Genomic DNA, 21,431 nt, shown 5'->3' on the forward strand with positions numbered 1-21,431 from the left:
CTACACCAAACCAAGCTTCTGCCGCCCTGGCGTCATCTTCCACAAAATCTTCGTCCCCGCTTTCCTCCTCTAATAAAAAAATGGATGATGGAGGAGACTCATCCACGACCTCCGACACTTAACTCTCCTCCTCTTGCATGTTTCCTCGGTCCATAGCGTTCCTTGACAGCGTCGTTTCTAAGTCACCAATTTAGTGCTACTTGGTCGCAATGGAATTTCCCACTGGGAACCTGCTAGCGCTAAGTTGCTAACTGGTTAGAAAGATGCTTCCGACAAACCGGCCACAACCAAACTGGTTGCGAACCTTCCGCTACAACAATCCCGCCACCTTGATAAACGACCAATCACATTCACTTTATTCACTCGTGTAAAGTTGGGCACCACTCGGGAGAATTAGGAAATGAAACGGTTGGAACAGCTGCTTCCCTACGACTTTAATCATAACATTGTTTAATCTAACAAAAATTGTTTTAACCAACTAGATTGGTTGTTTTTCCAACCAATCTATTCTTAGAATCTATCCAATTAACAGCAACTCTCCTACAAACTCCCACATCTTGACTGAATACTGAGGTTGTTTAAATGCCTGTCGATGTTCTCGCATGGTCTGAACCACTTCCAGAGGCGGTCACCTGGTACGTGGGTTAGTGAGGCTTTAGACTTCATCTATTTTGGCTCCTCCCCCAAATGAAGCAAGCCTCGATACATGTGGCTACACCCCCTCCACTACGCAGCACACACATCGAAGCCTCGGCTCATCTCCTAATTTCATTAGTTCTTAGTATTTTTAGTGTTTTTGGATGTTTGCCTCAGTTTTTCATTAAACCAACACGAACTCATCTCTGCTTTTGGGTCCTTAAGCAACCTCACTCCCTCATGTTGACACAGAATAAATAAACGTACTCATTTATGGCTTTGGGTTTCCAGCCATCATCAAGAGCAAACAGAGCAGTGGCGAAGCCTTCCACGAGTGGTCTGCTGATCTAGGAAAGAAAAATGAAAACCATCAGTGGATCCACCTCTGAACGGCCATAAAAGAAAGAAATCAGGGTTCTGGAGTGGCCTAACCCAAAGTCTGGACCTGAAAACCTTGCAGTGAGGCTCACACTGATGAATCAGCGCCTCAATTTCATGTAGTTTCCCATAAATAATGACATCACTAATTTAAAAAGCAGCGTTTTGTGTTGCTCAGGTTATCTCTGATCATTAAAGAATGCTCTATGATCTGAGAGAAGTGTCATAATAGAGCCTAATGATGTAAAATTGTTGTAAATGTGTCCATGCTAATAATAAAAGAAACAATAAAATATTAAACCTGAAAAAGTTAATCTGATTTCAGTCATCCAGTTAAAATAGCAAAGCGACTGTAAACATGACAGAATATTTTAAAATGAAAGCTTAACCTCTAGAAGAAATTTAACTTTGGCAGGTGTTTACATTCCACCTTTAAGATTTTTCAACATCTTCTCACAGGAGGAATATTTTAGAAAACATGAAATATTCTTCTCTCTGTCTTCCATTGCAAGTGTAAGACAGCATTGTGCTTCTGTTTGCACCCTTTCAGTCATTTCCCTGCTGTTTGCCTCTTCTTTCGTGCTGGAAAGTTATTTAACGGAATAAATAATAATAACAATGAAGTATTAAATTCACAGACTGAGTGTTTTAAACAATGTCACATTTACAGGTCCTTTAGACACGGCTGACTTGGTCAGATTTGGACATTCATCTCCGGACTGGAACATGAACAAATACGCTTCAGCTGATTTAGTCCGACTTTATTGTTTTATTGGTTCATAGAGTTTGATGACTTTCAAAGTGATTCTAATTCTGTCAACATGCAAACTTTTAGCGAGATCAAACAATTGAATGTGGGACAGGAGCATTACTTAGAGTAGTAGCCATTCAAAATTTCCCCACTTTCTTTAGCTGGTCCTCTGCTGGACATTGGGTATTCCTTGGCTGGTCCTTGGCTGTTCCTTGGCAGGTCCTTGGCTGTTCCTTGGCTATTCCTTGGCAGGTCCTTGGCTGTTCCTTGGTAGGTCCTTGGCTGTTCCTTGGTAGGTCCTTGGCTGGTCCTTAGTTATTCCTTGGCTGGTCCTTGGCTGTTCCTTGGCAGGTCCTTGGCTGTTCCTTGGCAGGTCCTTGGCTGGTCCTTGGTTATTCCTTGGCTGGTCCTTGGCTGTTCCTTGGCAGGTCCTTGGCTGTTCCTTGGCAGGCCCTTGGCTATTCCTTGGCAGGTCCTTGGCTGGTCCTTGGCAGGTCCTTGGCAGGTCCTTGGCTATTCCTTGGCTGGTCCTTAGCTGGTCCTTGACTGTTCCTTGCCAGGCCCTTGGTTATTCCTTGGCAGGTCCTTGGCTGTTCCTTGGCTACTACTTGGCAGGTCCTTGGCTGATCCTTGACTGTTCCTTGCCAGGCCCTTGGCTATTCCTTGGCAGGTCCTTGGCTGTTCCTTGGCAGGCCCTTGGCTATTCCTTGGCAGGTCCTTGGCTGTTCCTTGGCAGGCCCTTGGCTATTCCTTGGCAGGTCCTTGGCTGTTCCTTGCCAGGCCCTTGGCTATTCCTTGGCAGGTCCTTGGCTGTTCCTTGGCAGGCCCTTGGCTATTCCTTGGCAGGTCCTTGGCTGGTCCTTGGCTATTCCTTGGCTGGTCCTTAGCTATTCCTTGGATGGTCCTTGGCTATTCCTTGGCTGGTCCTTGACTGTTCCTTGCCAGGCCCTTAGCTATTCCTTGGCTGGTCCTTGGCTATTCCTTGGCTATTCCTTGGATGGTCCTTGGCTATTTCTTGACTGGTCCTTGACTGTTCCTTGCCAGGCCCTTGGCTATTCCTTGGCTATTCCTTGGCTGGTCCTTGGCTGTTCCTTGGCTATTCCTTGGCAGGTCCTTGGTTATTCCTTCGCTGGTCCTTGGCTATTCCTTGACTGGTCCTTGGCTGGTCCTTGACTGTTCCTTGCCAGGCCCTTAGCTATTCCTTGGCTGGTCCTTGGCTATTCCTTGGCTATTCCTTGGATGGTCCTTGGCTATTTCTTGACTGGTCCTTGACTGTTCCTTGCCAGGCCCTTGGCTATTCCTTGGCTATTCCTTGGCTGGTCCTTGGCTGTTCCTTGGCTATTCCTTGGCAGGTCCTTGGTTATTCCTTCGCTGGTCCTTGGCTGTTCCTTGGCAGGTCCTTGGCTGTTCCTTGGCAGGCCCTTGGCTATTCCTTGGCTATTCCTTGGCTGGTCCTTAGCTGGTCCTTGACTGTTCCTTGCCAGGCCCTTGGTTATTCCTTGGCAGGTCCTTGGCTGTTCCTTGGCTACTACTTGGCAGGTCCTTGGCTGATCCTTGACTGTTCCTTGCCAGGCCCTTGGCTATTCCTTGGCAGGTCCTTGGCTGTTCCTTGGCAGGCCCTTGGCTATTCCTTGGCTGGTCCTTGGCTGTTCCTTGGCTTTTCCTTTTCTATTCCTTGGCTATTCCTTGGCTGGTCCTTGGCTGTTCCTTGGCTGTTCCTTGGCTATTCCTTGGCAGGTCCTTGGCTATTTCTTGGCAGGTCCTTGGCTATTCCTAGGCTATTCCTTGGCTATTCCTTGGCTGTTCCTTGGCTGGTCCTTGGCTATTCCTTGGCTGGTCCTTGGCTATTCCTTGGCAGGTCCTTGGCTGGTCCTTGGCTATTCCTTGGCTGGTCCTTTGCTGGTCCTTGGCTATTCCTTGGCTGGTCCTTGGCTATTCCTTGGCTGATCCTTGGCTATTCCTTGGCTGGTCCTTGGCTGGTCCTTGGCTATTCCTTGGCTGGTCCTTGGCTGGTCCTTGGCTATTCCTTGGCTGGTCCTTGGCTATTCCTTGGCTGGTCCTTGGCTATTCCTTGGCTGATCCTTGGCTATTCCTTGGCTGGTCCTTGGCTATTCCTTGGCTATTCCTTGGCTGGTCCTTGGCGGTTCCTTGGCAGGTCCTTGGCTATTTCTTGACTGGTCCTTGGCAGGTCTTTGGCTGGTCCTTGGCTAGTTCCCTACAATTCATTTTTAAACATCTAAAATATTCTTTCTGTCGTGATTTGTGGACATTAAGATCTAAAGAGAAGCAACATCTCCTGGTCAGACCCTGTAATTTAATGAAAGGGTGGAGTCAGAGGGGAAAAAAATGGCTGGATGTAAATCTTTTTCTGCTTGACCTCACTGAGGGTGGATGGGGGGGTTCTCCGTTAGTAAGGGGTATGCCAATTATCCAAAATGGTAACTTGCCCTATAAAGGGTTTAAAATAATCCAACTGAGCAAAGAGAGTCTGATTCTGCCGCTCCAATATTAAACACTCCATATCAGTGGTATGCAGGCTTAATTCAATAAATAGAGGAAAAATAACCCATGTCTATTTTTATGCTGTCATATTTGAAGCGGCCTCTGCTGCCCTTCCTGCAGCCTTCATTCAGTTTATTTATATGGCGCCAGTTAAGAACAGATGTCATCCTGAAGCACTTTGCAGGGTAAACAAGTCCAGTTTACATACAGATGGAAACAATCGAATAAATCTAATTATAAAACGACATTCCAATGTAATTATGATACAAGGTGGAGAAGCTCAGAATGTTCTGATCATTGGAAAAGCTTCCTGCAGGCAGCTGGATTTTGATTCCACATCTTAATGAAGCTCTTTTCTATCATCCAGTGTCTCCAGCGGCAGAGCGGCTGCGTTACATCCTGAACGAAGAGGATGACGGGCCCACACCGACGCTCTTCACCGAGATGGACACTCTGCAGCGAGAGGGCGACGAGCTGGAGTGGAAGGAGTCGGCCAGGTGTGCGTCCACGCCCACAATATCTGTTAGCTGAATCTACCTGATGGTCACTAAGACAGGTTTCAGTAGGTAGACGGGAGGCATGGTCAGGAAGTGACTTAAACCAGTTAGATTTACGGTAAATATCTGACAGATAGGAGAAAAACCGAGAGGAAGACCAGAGCACACCAAGGGGGGGGTTTACCGTTAGGCAATTCTAAGTCGTTGCCTAGAGCCCCAAGTTCCTGGGGGCCCCATTAAACTCTGTTTACATGTATGGTTAATACAACTATTCCTTATTTGTGCACATTAATTATGTTTTTGATAAAACGCTAAGTGTCCACCATATTGGATCAGTCCATTTGCTGCACATGTTCAGAAAGGTCCAAACAGACAGCAGCAAACCATTTGAAAACAAACCATGCAAAGAGCAGTGTTGCCAACTTAGCGCTTTAGTCGCTGTATTTAGCCACTTTTCAGACCCCTCTAGCACTTTGATTTCTAAAAAGCTCCTAGCGCCAAATTAGAGACTTTTTTCTGCTACTGGAGACTTTGGAGACAACATCTAAAAGCAGCGAACTCTGCTCTCCAGAGCGAGTAGATTGGTAACCCCGCCTCCTGCTCTCCTCTATCTTGTCTGCTGTCATGATTCATGCAGCTATTATTTCATCCAAATGAAAAATGGAGAACAGATAAGCAGATCATGGCTTGTCTACAGTGAAAAGAAGGACTGGGTTATTTACTTTGGCCTTTTTGGAAACACAGGAAGGAGCAATCAGCTAAGTGAGCTTAGTGATTGGAAAAAATCTTTCATTCCTTTAGAGACAGCATGAAAAGTCAGCTCAGTACAAAACATAGAGGAAAACAAGAACAAAAGGGACAAGAAGAGAGGGACACAACCTAGAACAGATAATGGATGTCTATTCTATTAACATTACTCTATCTGTAGAATGGGCTGTTTTATGTGTTGTTTTCTCAATTCAGAGGGCCTCCTACCTGTCTTTGCCTAGGGCCCCAAATTTCCTAAATCCGCCCCTGCTCTCATTAATGTCCAGATACGTTTTCCGCTGATTCATTTTGTCTTCTTCCTGTCTTCTGGCGTCTTCAGGTGGGTGAAGTTTGAGGAGAAAGTGGAGGAAGGAGGAGAGAGATGGAGCAAACCCCACGTGTCCACGCTCTCCCTGCACAGTCTCTTTGAGCTCAGGACATGCCTCCAAACAGGGACGGTCCTCCTGGACTTGGAAGGCTACTCATTGCCTCAGATTATTGGTGCGATTATTGATTTTCTGCATCTCTTTTAACGGTTTCATGCATCAGAAACGACAAAACCAACAAATTAAAGTAATCCCAGCACACAGGGTCTGTGACTGGTTTGGAGTTTAGCAAATTAAAGGTTTTTTTTTTAGGTTTGAAGCCAGGTATGTTAAATAAGGTTCCAACATGCTCAACCTTATTCATGCTGCATGCAGGGTGACTCCTCAAAGAACTCGCCACAAACCAAACGTAGTTTAAACAGTCAGTAGAAGGTCATTCATAACCTCATTCATACTGACCAGTTGCTTGTAACCAAAGTAGAGGAAACTGTCAGCAAAGATGATGTATTAGGATTCATTTATATGGTATTAAATGGCATAAGAGTTATAGGCAAACAAGTTAGGCACAATAATTGACATTAGGATGATTCATGTAGGATCAAAAAATTAAAAACTTAAACTAAAACTAAAATCTAAACCTTTGGCATCTTAAAAGCTCAAAAGCTAAAATTCTTGAGTAACGTGTGTTCTTTCATTAAAACTAAAGTCTGAAAGATACTAAACTATTCTTAAATGTTGAGAAAAAGTTCAGAGAAAGGATCTTTTATGAGTGTTTAACCTTTTTAGTTAAAAGGGTTTGGCCATAATGACCTTTATTAAATCAGGTAGAAACAGAGGAAGACTTTAACCCCTCAGAAACCATCTAAAAGGAGAAGCACGACGGTGGAAGTATCATGGTTTTTAGGTGTTTTTGTTTTGTTTTAGTTAAAACATTAAAAAGCAACTAAAGAGAGATAAACTAAAATGGGAGCAGAGACAGAATCGTATCTGAAGAGCAACCAATGGCTACTAGTCCCAGTCCGGAAATTTGTGGGCAAAGCTGAAAAGGTGTTTGAACACGGAGGCCTCCACCCCTGCCTCAGTCCGAGTGGATGGGTCAAACTCCCAGCAAGCTTTGGTAGAAGGATCCAGGTCAAACACTCTGGATTTTTCACGCAGCAGAACCACAAATGACTTCCTGATAGTATCCTAGCTAAGCCTAGCCTGCAGTTTCATCTGATCTGTGTTCAAGCCTCCGTTTGGTTCTCTGAATGAAGCGTGTGTTTCTGAATCCATTTCTGTCCAGACGACATCATCGAGAGGCAGGTAGAAGAAGGCATGCTGTCACCTGACCTCAGGGAGAAGATCAGCTTTGTCCTCTTGAGGAAACACCGACATCAGACCAAGAAGCCGATCCACCGTTCCCTGGCCGACATGGGCAAGTCCAGCTCCTCTGGAAGTAAGCGTCCCTGCTGCAGACCGACCTCCGTGTTTAACAGAACATTATAAAGTCCTCGTCATTATGATGTCATTAAAAATATATTTTCCTTTATTTCTCCTTATTCTCCGTATTAACAGCCCTAATCTGTTCGCCATAGTAACAGCTTGATTTTGTCTCATATCTACATGTTTTTGTCAAGACATCCTGGATTCATATTATACCTCAGTTGGTAAATGGTTGCCTGCTCTCCAGCAGCCAGCAGGGCTCATATCCTCCACAGGGGACTCATTAATGTTTGATGAGTTAATTACCACGGTAACATTTCCCCATCTCATCAGGGCAGAGCGCATGCTGCTCAGAGAATCAGACAACTCCACCTACAACTATTTTGTTTCTGTTTAGCGGATGTTGGTGCTTCCTGTTCCTAACAGATCGAAGTGTACCACCCAGAGGTGGAGGGGGTCCGGGTCCGGGCCAGGGGCCCAACTTCAACCGCTCCACAGAAGATCTTCGAATGAAACAGCAGGCAGCTAACTACGGACGCCTGCGTGAGTCATGTTCTGTGGCTGCAGCCCTAAAAACACGAAATATTATAAGTTAAGGTGTCTAAAATAAAAACAAAATTACAAAATAAATCACAAACGCACAGAAAAAAAATCTAAATCTAAACAAGTCTTTTTTTTTTTAATAAGTGCATTTGGAGATCAGTGAGTTACTTTGCCAATAGAACAAGACAATTTACATTTGAAATAAGAAAAAACAATTGCTTTGAGTTATTTTAAATGCATATTATCTACTTATCTTATTTCAAGAGGAAAAATACTCATTCCATTGGCAAATCATCTTATTTACCTACTCAAATTAACAGCAGCTACAAGGGCATATGACAGTTTCCCAACTGGCATAAGCCGGTTCCCAACTGGCACAAGCCGGTTCCCAACTAGCACAAACCGGTTCCTAACTAGCACAAACCGGTTCCTAACTAGCACAAACCGGTTCCCAACTGGCATAAGCCGGTTCCCAACTAGCACAAACCGGTTCCCAACGGGCACAAGCCGGTTCCCAACTAGCACAAACCGGTTCCCAACTGGCATAAGCCGGTTCTAACTGGCATAAGCCGGTTCCTAACTAGCACAAACCGGTTCCCAACTGGCATAAGCCGGTTCCTAACTAGCACAAACCGGTTCCCAACTGGCATAAGCCGGTTCCCAACTGGCATAAGCCGGTTCCTAACTGGCACAAACCGGTTCCCAACTGGCATAAGCCGGTTCAAAGCTAGCACAAACCGGTTCCCAAGGGGCACAAGCCAGTTCCCAACTAGCACAAACCGGTTCCCAACTGGCATAAGCCGGTTCTAACTGGCATAAGCCGGTTCCTAACTAGCACAAACCGGTTCCCAACTGGCATAAGCCGGTTCCTAACTAGCACAAACCGGTTCCCAACTGGCATAAGCCGGTTCCCAACTAGCACAAACCGGTTCCCAACGGGCACAAGCCGGTTCCCAACTAGCACAAACCGGTTCCCAACTGGCATAAGCCGGTTCTAACTGGCATAAGCCGGTTCCTAACTAGCACAAACCGGTTCCCAACTGGCATAAGCCGGTTCCTAACTAGCACAAACTGGTTCCCAACTGGCATAAGCCGGTTCCCAACTGGCACAAGCCGGTTCCCAACTGGCACAAACCGGTTCCCAACTGGCATAAGCCGGTTCCCAGCTAGCACAAACCGGTTCCCAACTGGCATAAGCCGGTTCCCAACTGGCATAAGCCGGTTCCTAACTAGCACAAACCGGTTCCCAACTGGCATAAGCCGGTTCCTAACTAGCACAAGCCGGTTCCCAACTGGCACAAGCCAGTTCCCAACTAGCACAGACCGGTTCCCAACTGGCATAAGCCGGTTCCCAACTGGCACAAGCCCGTTCCCAACTAGCACAAACCGGTTCCCAACTGGCATAAGCCGGTTCCCAACTGGCATAAGCCGGTTCCTAACTAGCACAAACCGGTTCCCAAATGGCATATGCCGTTTTTCAAAACTGACAGGCTAGATAGCATATTTGGCTGTCACTGTCAGTCCAAATTAAAGCTAAATACACTTAATTTAGGAAAAGTTGAATTATTTCTAGATCAATTTTGCAGTGTACACATTTAACAAGGTAAAGTTTTTAAAAGGGGAAAAAGTTCAAATACGTCTGCAGCCTGCAGTTCCGTTTGAATTCACAAAGTCACTGATTTTTTCCAAGCATTTCAAATATTTCTTAATTGCTGCTCATACATGTGCAGACACGTCATCTACTGGAAGCAAATTTTGGGTTTGCTCAAACCACCATAAAGTGTCCTGCCACACTTTTCAGTCACATTTAAAGACTCCGTATCAACAAAACTCCAATTCTCTTAACTTTGAACTATTTTATAATGTTCCTTCTTAAAAACCATTCCCACAGTGGTATTTTACCCTGATTACTGTGTTTCTGGGTAATCTTTATGAATTCTGCTGTCTGAGTAGCAGCCCCTCCCTCACCTGGAAGAACAGGCAGCCATGACAGTTTGACTTCATTTTTGCTCAAAGTTGAGACCAACTGGCTCTTCTGGCAGCTAATCTGCACTGTTATATTTAAGCTGATATCAAAGTCATTGAAATGGTTTATTTTCTGGGTGAAATGGCACCAGAACAAGACTATTCCCCAAACAAACATACCTGTAGTGCTGGAATTAATATTCCACCATATAGATGACTGTAAAGCAGGATATAGCACCTTTATTTTTTTTCCCTTCAAACTATTTTATAATCTGTGTCAGGGTTTAGTTGAGGTTTTAATGACCTAAATGCAGAGGCTTGGAGGAAGAGATGAGTTCTTGTAGTTTTTATGGAGTTATCACAGGTAACAGAGGCAAGAATCCAAAAATCCAACATAAAAATTTAAACAAACCAGAACCATGGAGACGTCAGGGGAAAACATGGGCAAGGAAAGATGAGGAACCAGCACTGAGGAACTGCACAGGGAGAGTATTTATGGTTGACTGAACAAAGACAGAACTAATGAGCTGATTGGGAGCAGGTGTGAACAGAGGCTTCTAGAAGGAGCTGGGGGAAAGTAGACCAACACAAGAGGGCAACAGAGAGCAAGCAAATAAAAACCTAAGAACTCAAATATATCCAGAAAACACCAATAAGACTAGAAAACAAAGAAAAGCATTGATCAACGTGAAACTGAAAACTAACAGAAAACGTAACAGAATCAGGACTGTGACATCAACCAGAACATCGAATCAATAAATCTGTTAAACAGAACATGCCTGACAAGATTACAATCATAGGAACCGAAAGATGGCGGTGGTCCATGCGGCCTCAGCTCCTGGTCTCCAGGCTTTAACCCAGATTAGATGTCTGAAAGCTTCAGTGATTCAGTTTAGTTGCTTTTTCCAGTATGTCTCAGGTTTTAAAGCTTTTCTCATTAGCATCTGCTAGGTGATCTGGAAATACCGCCCTTCTGTAAAGAAGCAGTGACTGTTCTGAATGACGTGGAAACATGCAGATCTGATCTTTTAATAAGTGTTTGCCTTGCAGGCCATGCTCAGAGCAGAAGTATGAATGATATTGCCGACACTCCAAGCACCGACCAGGTGGGTTCTCTGACTTAACACACCTAACCCCTCATTCTATAACCTGCTCAGAAACACCAAGAAAGTCTGGTATTTTTTCACTCTTCTTATCTAAGTTCCTGTTGTCCTCCAGGCCGTACTCGTTTCCCCCTCTATTAACGCAGAGATCACCCACCTCTGTTCACCGTACGGATGAACCTCGGTCTTTTGAGTCATCAGTTCTTCATTGCAGTTGTTATCAGTGAGCCATATGCAAACCCATACTGTGGGCCTGTTAATGGAGCTGCTGTAATAATGCAGCTCAGACCCAGAGACTCATGCTGGGCCACTCAAGGCCGCGCCGCTGTCGATGGGATATGAAACAGACAGGTCACCATTAAGCGTCGCTCACTGGGGGGGAGAACATATGAAAACCTGAGGGAGGGTTTGTTTCAGAGCCCACAGCAGCTCACAGACAATGGAAAAGTGATTTCTCTTTTGTTGTTGCCGTGTGTTTGTGTCGATATTGAGCCGAAGCGGAGCGGAACATGGATCTCATTGTCCGGTCCGCGTGCCCACTGCTCACACGTGGCCTCGGATCCAGGCTGCGGATTATTGACAAAGCTTCTCTTTATTGAGTGTCTTTGAGCCTCGGCCCGATTTCCCGCCACACCTTGACCTGCGGTCGGCCGGGTCGGGCTGGATGGCCGCCGCTGTCCCCGCCACGGCTGAGTCATGCTTCAATCGGATGCTCGTCTGTCTGCCGCCATCAAAATCATGGAACACTGCAGACAAATGATAAATATTGGATCATGAAACTGCAGCAGCTTTTAAAAACATCAGGAAATGAAAATAAATAATAGTGGAATCATAACTGCCTATTGCTGGGTATATATATATATATATATATATATATATATATATATATATATATTTATTTTTTTTTTATTTATTTTTTTATGTATACAATATAATATATATATATATATATATATATATATATATATATTATATTCAATTCAGTTTATTTCTATAGCGCCAATTCACAACACATGTTATCTCAAGGCACTTTCCAGTTCACCAGATCATCCAGTCTGATTTAAAAGTTTTCTATCTAAGGAAAACCAGTTGATTGCATCGACACATTGACTCTTCAGCAATCCCTCACACTAAGCATGCTTGTAGCGACAGTGGAGAGGAAAAACTCCCTTTTAACAGGAAGAAACCTCCAGCAGAACCAGGCTCAGTGTGAGCGGCCATCTGCTGAGGCCCACTGGGGTTCAAGGAGACAGAAGCAGACATAGAAAAAGAAGCATAGATACAAAAGGCAACTGTCAACCAGCTCCACAGGCGGCCCCGTCCAGGAAACACACAGCCAGGCAGACGAGCTCCGAGCCAGCTCCCATGTCAGAGGATGAAGAGAGCACATCCAGTTAGTCACAGTCAGAGAAACAGGACTACACTGGAAAACAGGCCAAGCTCCAACATCTAGAAACAAAGGTGTTGATGGCAGCAGCACAGCTGATATTTCTCTCCAGGATGGAGTCACAGCCAAACAGGAACAGACCAGATGAAGCTACTATGAGAAAAAGCAGAGAGAGCAGAATGTTAGAGATTGAACTAACAGATTCTGCAGAGTGGGAGAATAGAGATAGAATGAAGCAGAATGATGAAAAAGGGGTCCCTATGTCCTCCAGCAGTCTAAGCCTATAGCAGCAGAACTATAGAGATAGCTCAGGATAACCTGAGCCACTCTAACTAGAAGCTTTATCAAAAAGGAAAGTTTTAAACCTAGCCTTAAAAGTAGACAGGGTGTCGGCCTCACTGACTAAAACTGGTAGTTGGTTCCACAGGAGAGGAGCCTGATAACTAAAAGATCTGCCTCCCAGTCTACTTTTAGAAAATCTAGGAACCACTAGTAAACCTGCAGATTGAGAGCGAAGTGCTCTGTTAGGAACATAAGGAACAATCAGATCTCTGATATCAGATGGAGCTTGGCCATTTAAGGCTTTATATGTGAGAAGGAGGATTTTAAATTCAATTCTGGATTTAACAGGAAGCCAATGAAGAGAAGCCAGGATAGGAGAGATATGATCTCTCTTTTTCATTTTCATCAGAACTCTGGCTGCAGCATCTTGGATCAGCTGAAGGCTTTTATATCCCAGTCTGGTCTAACACTTTCCTTTCTTTTTTTCTGCTGAAGCTGAGGAACAAGTTCATGAAGAAAATTCCCAGAGACGCAGAAGCCTCCAACGTCTTAGTGGGCGAAGTAGATTTCCTCAACAAGCCCTTTGTGGCCTTCGTCCGTCTGGCTCAGGCCACAACGCTGGGAGGCCTGACAGAGGTGCCGGTTCCCACCAGGTAAACTGTTCCACTGATCCTCACATCCTGCCTGCCGCCATCTGCACCGCCAGCACTTCCTGACACGTCTGCTTTCCTCTGCAGATTCCTCTTTATTCTCCTGGGACCCCAAGGAAAGGCCAAGTCATATAATGAGATCGGCCGAGCCATAGCAACCCTGATGGTGGATGATGTAAGCGGCCATCACTGTGTTAGGGAGACGGCTGCTGACAGCGGATAGTCTGAGGAGACCAGAAAAGATCTGATCAGCTGCTGACAGCCAAACAATCTGTTTGGTTAGAGTTCATTAGAGGGTTAGAGGGATCCTGAAAAAGTGCTAAATGTATTTTCTTCAATTATTATGAATTTAAGCTTAAATTTAAGCCCATTTCCTGCTTTAACTGCAGACTGTGCAATAAAAACTGTCTTCTTTAGCTTAGGGACATAATGAACATGTTTGTCATTAATGATGAAGGTTAACCTTATATTCTAATAGTAGTGAAAGTGGCGTTAGTAATTAGTTGCCTCTTACAACATCGCAGCACTAACATGCTAAAAAGAGTTTAAAAAGAAGAATATTTCAACAATGATGAGCTTCATTATTTGATTAATTTCAAACGGATTTGGTCCCTTGCCTGGCTGCACTCCACCAACGCAGCAGATTGCTCTAATTCCCTGCAAATGGAAAAACAGAAGAAATGCGAGCATTAACGAGCGGCGAGAGTGAAACCCAGACCGAAAGAAGAGCTCAGTGTCAGCAGATCCTGCAGGGACAGCTTACTGTCCAAAACAAACTACTAGAACTAATAAGTCATCGTTCAGCTCTCATCCTGCAACTTTCCGCTGCGCCCAGGGGGGGGATTTACCATTAGGCAATAATAGGCGGTTGCCTAGGGCCCCTAAGTTCCTGGGGGGCCCATAAAACTCTGTCTACATGTATGGTTAATACAACTATTCCAAATTTGTGCACATTAATTATGTTTTTGATAAAAATCCTTTTGCTAAAATGCCATCAGAACCCTGTCAGTGTCCACCATATTGGATCAGTCCATTTGCTGCACATGTTCAGAAAGGTCCAATCAGACAGCAGCAAACCATTTGAAAACAAACCATGCAAAGAGCAGTGTTGCCAACTTAGCGCTTTAGTCGCTATATTTAGCCACTTTTCAGACCCCTCTAGCACTTTGATTTCTAAAAAGCTCCTAGCGCCAAATCTAGAGACTTTTTTCTGCTACTGGAGACTTTGGAGACAACATCTAAAAGCAGCGAACTCTGCTCTCCAGAGCAAGTAGATTGGTAACCCCGCCTCCTGCTCTCCTCTATCTTGTCTGCTGTCATGATTCATGCAGCTATTATTTCATCCAAATGAAAAATGGAGAACAGATAAGCAGATCATGGCTTGTCTGCAGTGAAAAGAAGGACTGGGTTATTTACTTTGGCCTTTTTGGAAACACAGGAAGGAGCAATCAGCTAAGTGAGCTTAGTGCTTGGAAAAAATCTTTCATTCCTTTAGAGACAGCATGAAAAGTCAGCTGAGTACAAAACATAGAGAGGAAGACAAGACGAAAAGGGACAAGAAGAGAGAGACACAATCTAGAACAGATAATGGATGTCTATTCTATTAACATTTCTCTATCTGGAGAATGGGGCTGTTTTATGCGTTGTTCAGAGGGCCCCCTGCCTGTCTTTGCCTAGGGCCAAATATTTCCTAAATCCACCCCTGCACTGAGTTATTGATGATTAAAACAGCCCTGCTTTAACTGCTTCCTCCTAAGATGGATGGATTTAGGCTGAAAATGAATCAGATTGTGATTCTTGCTCATCTTTTTATTCTTAAGATGATTTACTTAAAACATTTTACTGGAGATTGTGTGATTTATGCTCCAATAATCTTGTTCTTGTTGTTCTTATACACTGAAAAAAATAATGCAACCATTTTTGGCATCTACTTAATCATATTTAGTTATTTAAACTAGGGATGCACGATATTGGGATTTTGGCCGATATCCGATATGCCGATATTTTAAAACTCATGTAGCCGATAACCGATATCGATACCGATGTTAAAGCTGGACAAAAATAAGTAGTCATTGAAAATAGCAGTTTTGTTTTCCATTTCAGACACTTTGAAAAATAATATACTCAAATATATTTTCATATGCTGATATCAAATTGATTTTTAAAAACGTGGTATCGATTGATTTTACTTTCAAAATCTGGTGAAATTTCATCGTTCTGTTACAAACTCTCGTGATATTTTGCAAATTCTTGTGAGATTTTGTTAGTAAAATAGATCGATACCGCGTCAATATATCAACATATAAAAATATGGCAACATTTGGTGAATTTTCGGGGGATTTCGTAGCATAACGATGACATATAGCAATATTTCATTAGTAAAAGAGATTGATATGGTGTTTTTAAATGGCAATATATCAGCATATGAAGATATTGGGATATTTTAATGTATCAATATTTTTTCCCTCATCTTTAGAAGTTTTTAAGTCTGTAAAAAGTAAGTTTTTGAGGAAGAAGAAGAAGTAGTATTTATTTTTTTATTTTTTTAGACTTTAGAAACTCAGAAGCTGATCAAATATCGGGTTAAATATCGGTGGGGTGGCCGATGTCCGATATTCAGTTTTAAGGCCGATACCGTTAGGGGGCCGATTATATCGTGCATCCCTAATTTAAACACAATTTTTTTATGTCCCTCCATGCTAATATGAAATAATTGTGTCAAAGTAACTAAATATGATGACGAAAAATGCCTTAAACTACATTTTTTCAGTGTAGTTGGGGTTCAAGCAGCCGTCAGAATTCCTTTGATGTGATCAGGTTTCATTATCAGGAAATCAGATGCCTTTCTGATCCCCTTTCTTTCCCATTCAGCTTTTCAGTGATGTTGCCTACAAAGCCAGAGATCGGGAGGACCTGATTGCCGGCATTGATGAGTTTTTGGATGAAGTGATTGTGCTTCCACCTGGAGAATGGGATCCCAAAATCCGCATTGAGCCACCGAAGAAAGTCCCCTCAGCTGACAAAAGGTTTGTGTTTCTCTGAGCTCTAGGAGCTGGGATAAAGTTAGAGAGAAACCTTCTGCAATGATTCCCAGTGGCCACCAAAGCCGCTTTTACATCCGTGAATTAGACTTAACAGGGAAAGAGATTGTGCCGCCTGAGCTTGAAAGCAGGAGATTAGAGCTTCATGATGGCTGTGCAATCAAAGTCTGTGATCATCATCGTTTGCGACCTTTTTTCCTGCAGGAAGTCGGTACTGTCGTTGAACGAGCTGGGTCAGATGAACGGGACGGCCGGAGGAGGGGGAGGTCTCTCTGAGGACGAGGAGATGCCAGTACAGCATGAGCTGGGAGAGGAGCTGGCCTTTACTGGTCGGTGGGTAATTCAGAGCTCAAGCTCAGATGAGTAGAGCAAATGATTTCCACCTCCATAAAGGTCGAACATGTTTTCCTGTTTAGCTGCTGCTGTCAGCCTGCAGAGTGGGACTGGACCAAATGGGGAATATTGCTTATTGAATGAGCATAAAAATATGGAAATATGTAGTAAACATAAATAAACTCTGGTAAAACAAAGCATGCAGAAAAAGTAAATTTGTTATTGTTATGGGGGGGGGCTATCAATTCAAAATAGATGCATACCAAAAACCAATCAAACATATTTCTAAATTATCACACAATTATATTTATACCAATGCCAACAACAAAAAACATTATAAAAACGAAAAACATACGGTAATTTTATAATTTCATCTTTGTACATTAATCTTGCCCTTCTGAGGCTTTGTGAAAATAAATCTGTGTTTTCCATGGTCCAATGTTGCAACATATTCTCATTATCAGTTCGTATGAAATCGTACGAAAAGTTATGCACAGTATTTCGTACGTTTTGGACGTTTTTCCTCGAAAAAACAGATCAGTGCGCAGGCAGACAGACGAAAAAAGCAGATCCGCGGACGGACGTAAAAACTGGGAAAAACAGTGTAATAATCACTTCTCGATGTCTCTAACTAGGTTGCTTGCTGTTTTGTATCTTAGGGTCTGGGTTAGAGTTAATTCTATGTTAAATTCTATGTTATTGAATGGTGCGTACGATGCGCATGCGCAAGGATATCTTGTCTCGAGGCAAGACGTAAAAATACGACGAAATACGATGAAAAAAACGTCAAAAACGTAAGAAATTACTGTGCAAATCGTACGATTTCATACGAACTGATAATGAGAATACAATGAATATTGTGTCACCTAAAACAAATAATGTACCAGTTTATTAACAGAAGCTAATAGTCAGCTTTAGATTTTTTTATTATATAAAAACTATTTATTTTTTGAGAATGTGTTTAACAGCAACTATGCAAATTAACAAAGAAAAAGTAGACTATATTCTATTATTTTCCATGTGAATCCCAGATTGTTCATTCTTCTTTGCCTTTTCTAAACAGTGCTTTTAATCAGTCCTAGCTGATGTTTGAAAAAGGAGGCGAGAAAAGCAGAATAAAGCCTTAGCCTCGCTGCATGCAGTTAGCCTAGCCTTAGAGCTAAACCAGGTCATGAACAAAGACCGAGTGAAGCGTCTCCATCTGTCTTTGGATTGCTGATTCATTTTGATGTTCAGCTGATCAGGTTCAAACGGTTTCACCTCCAGCTTCTCTTAACAAGTTTTCTTCCCTTGCGACTCGGACTGTCAATCATCTGCACAACAACTGTTGCAACAGTTCCTGTCACTTCAGGACGTAGCTTAGCTGCACCCAGAGCTCTCTTAGGCCCCGTCCACAGGAAGTCAAAACGAAAACGAAACGCTGATATTTTCCAAAACGTAAAATAAATGTGAGCCTCCACACGAATGCATGAAAACGCTGCAAAATGTATGCCAGGCCTGTAAGTGGCGCTGTGGTGCCAAAGCAAAAATAAGCGACGAAATGTTGGGCATGCGTAGTAATATTTATACATGGTTGCCCTGCGGGTCCATTTTCGTGGTTAAGTCAAATTCAGGTGCAGAACTATGTCGTCGATATTGCTCTGTTCTTCCTGGAGATATTCCAGAAGAAGAAGATTCTGTTGTAAGCCCGACAGCAGGGTGAGTAGCATTAGCAGCAACTGCGCCATTGTTGTTGTGATACTGTGTCGCGCATGCGTGTTTAGAGGCGACGCTATGACGCATGCGTGTAGGAAAAAAATATGCGGTTAGAGCGTAAAGATGAAAACGCGAAAACGGCGTTTCGAAATCTTCCCACTCTGAAGGCTTAATAAAAAAAAGATCGTTTACAGACCCCCGAAACGCCGGCTTCGTGTGGATGAGAGGCTGGTTTGGTGAAAAATTTGTGCGTTTAGGCCAGGGTTTGACTTCGTGTGGACGGGGCCTAATACTGCATCTACGGCTTTTAACGAGCATGCTTAGTGTGAGAGATTGCCTTCAAGTCAATGAGTCGATGCAATCAACTGGTTTTCCTTATCTGTATGATGTAATTTGAGTTTTTTTAACACAAATTTTTTAAAATGCATATAAAGAAAATAAATACATGCACTACATTTCAATTTGTTGGTAGGGTTCAACTTAATAAAATGTATTTCTGTTGACCTATATTTGAATTAATTTATATTCAACTAACTCGAGACATTAAATAACCCAATGACAAATGAATTAATAGAAAAATAATAATTGAACTTTATTGATCTCACATTGGAGTAATTCACTCTCTGCATTGGGGGAGCATTGGGCTGCCATCTTGGGGCACAAGAACCTCAGGATTCCAAGCTCTATGACCACTAGGCCGCCACTCCCCCCAATTGGTTTTATCAACTCAGTTATATTTACTTTAAGAGCAGAAACAGTTTTTGTTAACAAGCATGTCACATGGTCGAAATAACCTGGATGAGTTAGATCTTCCTCTGATCATGGATCTTGCTCTTAAGAAACTGATGGTTTAATTTGTGTGAACTTGGGTAACATCTACCTCCACTCTCCCCATGCGGGTCGTTCTCTGGTGAAAGAAGTCCGACAATTAAAGGAAGTAATCTTAGCAATGAGCAATTTTCATTGAAAGATGAAAGCTCACAAGGCGGCCTCATAGTGAACTCAAGAAGTTTAGGTTAGTTATCGTCATACATTAAATGTTCATACTAGGGATGCACGATATTGGGATTTTGGCCGATATCCGATATGCCGATATTTTAAAACTCATGTAGCCGATAACCGATATCGATACTGATGTTAAAGCTGGACAAAAATAAGTAGTCATTGAAAATAGCAGTTTTGTTATCCATTTCTGACACTTTGAAAAATAATATACTCAAATTTATTTTCATATGCTTTCGATCGCTTTCGATCGATGCTTTCGAAAATAGATCGATATTTTCATATCGATCTATTTTACTTTCAAAATCTCGTGAAATTTCATCGTTCTGTTACAAACTCTCGTGATATTTTGCAAATTCTTGTGAGATTTTGTTAGTAAAATAGATCGATACCGCGTCAATATATCAACATATAAAATATGGCAACATTTCGTGAATTTTCAGGGGATTTCGTAGCATAACGATGACATATAGCAATATTTCATTAGTAAAAGAGATTGATATGGTGTTTTTAAATGGCAATAAATCAGCATATGAAGATATTGGGATATTTTAATGTATCAATATTTTTTATCAATATTTAGAAGTTTTTAAGTCTGTAAAAAAGAAGTTTTTGAGGAAGAAGAAGAAGTAGTATTTAAATTTTTTTTTTTAGACTTTAGAAACTCAGAACCTGATCAAATATCGGGTTAAATATCGGTGGGGTGGCCGATGTCCGATATTCAGTTTTAAGGCCGATACCGATAGGGGGCCGATTATATCGTGCTTCCCTAGTTCATACATATGTTACATCAATCAAATATTACTAAATAATTCTTGTGGTAAGAAATTGTGTCACCTTAAAGGGGCTTGGATAACGTTTTTAGTGTGTGATTTGAGGCCGTTTATTGCGTATTTTTCCATATTTTCTGTCATTCCTGTGTGTTGATACGCTGTGTTGCTCTGTTAGTTTCTGCGGCGGCCTGTACCTGGACATAAAGCGTAAACTGCCATGGCTGCCCAGCGATATCTACGAGGGTTTCCACATCCAGTCCATCTCCGCCGTGCTCTTCATCTACCTCGGCTGCATTACCAACGCCATCACCTTCGGCGGTCTCCTTGGAGACGCAACTGACAACTACCAGGTGACACAGGAATGAGAACAGCGCATGGTTACCCAAGGAGTATTAGGACCAGGCTTTTTTTTTTTAATACAAGAATAAATTCATAACATTGAGAATAATGTTGTAAAAAAAAAGTCATAATAATGCTTGAATAAAGTTGTAAATTTACGAGAATAAAGTTCGTTTAGAGTGAACTGATTTATCAGGAGGCCTCAGCAGCTTTAATCAGAACCAGAAAACCGATGAAAAACAGCCTTCAGGCTAATTTAACATATTGTTGATTAATGTGAATCTTTCCTAAATGATAAATAAACCAGATCTTATTTGTCCTTTCTTTCTAAATTGGCTGAGATGTTGTTTTTTCTTGCACCTTTAGTTGACCCCCTCATATTTCCCCCCCTCCCACTCTGCATTTCCTCCTCCAGGGTGTGATGGAGAGTTTCCTCGGGACTGCGTTGGCTGGATCCGTCTTCTGCCTCTTCGGTGGTCAGCCCCTCATCATCCTCAGTTCCACTGGACCCATCCTCATTTTTGAAAAGCTCCTGTTTGAATTCAGCAAGTGAGTTTCTTCAGAGCAGCAAAGTTAAACGTCATGAAAACATCACCAGAAGAAGCAGGTTTAACAAACTCAGACTCAAATCCTCAACTCTGAAATGGTCTAGCCTAAAGTCAGGAACTCTGAGTTTTCAATTTCATAAAAGCTGCTGTGAATTATTTCAATCATCTCTAAGTAGGTCCACTTAGAGTTCAACACGTGCGTAACAAGTATGTATAGTCATGAACAGAAGACAGATGGACCCAGTATTCAAGAAGAGACAGTCAGTAGGAAAGTTCAAACTTTTATTAAATAAAACAAAAGTAAAGCGGAGCTGTGGCTCGCGGACACTGCAGGCGGCGGGGCGGGGCACCGCCCAATCTCAGACACTCTAGGGAGGAAACATAGGTAAGTGACCACGATAAACTGATATAAGATAATCTGTGTTGGTCACTTACCTGGTTTAACAGTCCAGACAAAGAATGTCCCCAGTGCTGCAGTTCCAGAGGTCATGCTGCAAGCTGATCCTGG

At 42.8% G+C, this 21,431-nt stretch overlaps 1 protein-coding gene across 1 annotated transcript in view; it reads left to right on the forward strand.

The window, feature by feature from the left end:
- Nucleotides 1-21,431, forward strand: part of slc4a5a (solute carrier family 4 member 5a) — an 89,640-nt gene that overhangs the window by 39,052 nt on the left and 29,157 nt on the right. The window contains exons 4-14 of the mRNA XM_038281972.1: nt 4,635-4,764; nt 5,852-6,012; nt 7,123-7,275; nt 7,689-7,805; nt 10,821-10,876; nt 13,038-13,195; nt 13,280-13,367; nt 16,064-16,218; nt 16,438-16,566; nt 20,212-20,386; nt 20,791-20,924. Of these exons, the coding sequence (XP_038137900.1) occupies nt 4,635-4,764; nt 5,852-6,012; nt 7,123-7,275; nt 7,689-7,805; nt 10,821-10,876; nt 13,038-13,195; nt 13,280-13,367; nt 16,064-16,218; nt 16,438-16,566; nt 20,212-20,386; nt 20,791-20,924 (1,456 nt within the window). The remainder of the gene's footprint in view (nt 1-4,634; nt 4,765-5,851; nt 6,013-7,122; nt 7,276-7,688; nt 7,806-10,820; nt 10,877-13,037; nt 13,196-13,279; nt 13,368-16,063; nt 16,219-16,437; nt 16,567-20,211; nt 20,387-20,790; nt 20,925-21,431) is intronic.

The sequence above is a fragment of the Cyprinodon tularosa genome, unplaced genomic scaffold (genome assembly GCF_016077235.1).
Source record: "Cyprinodon tularosa strain WSP-4 unplaced genomic scaffold, ASM1607723v1 ctg178, whole genome shotgun sequence".
NCBI lineage: Eukaryota > Metazoa > Chordata > Actinopteri > Cyprinodontiformes > Cyprinodontidae > Cyprinodon > Cyprinodon tularosa.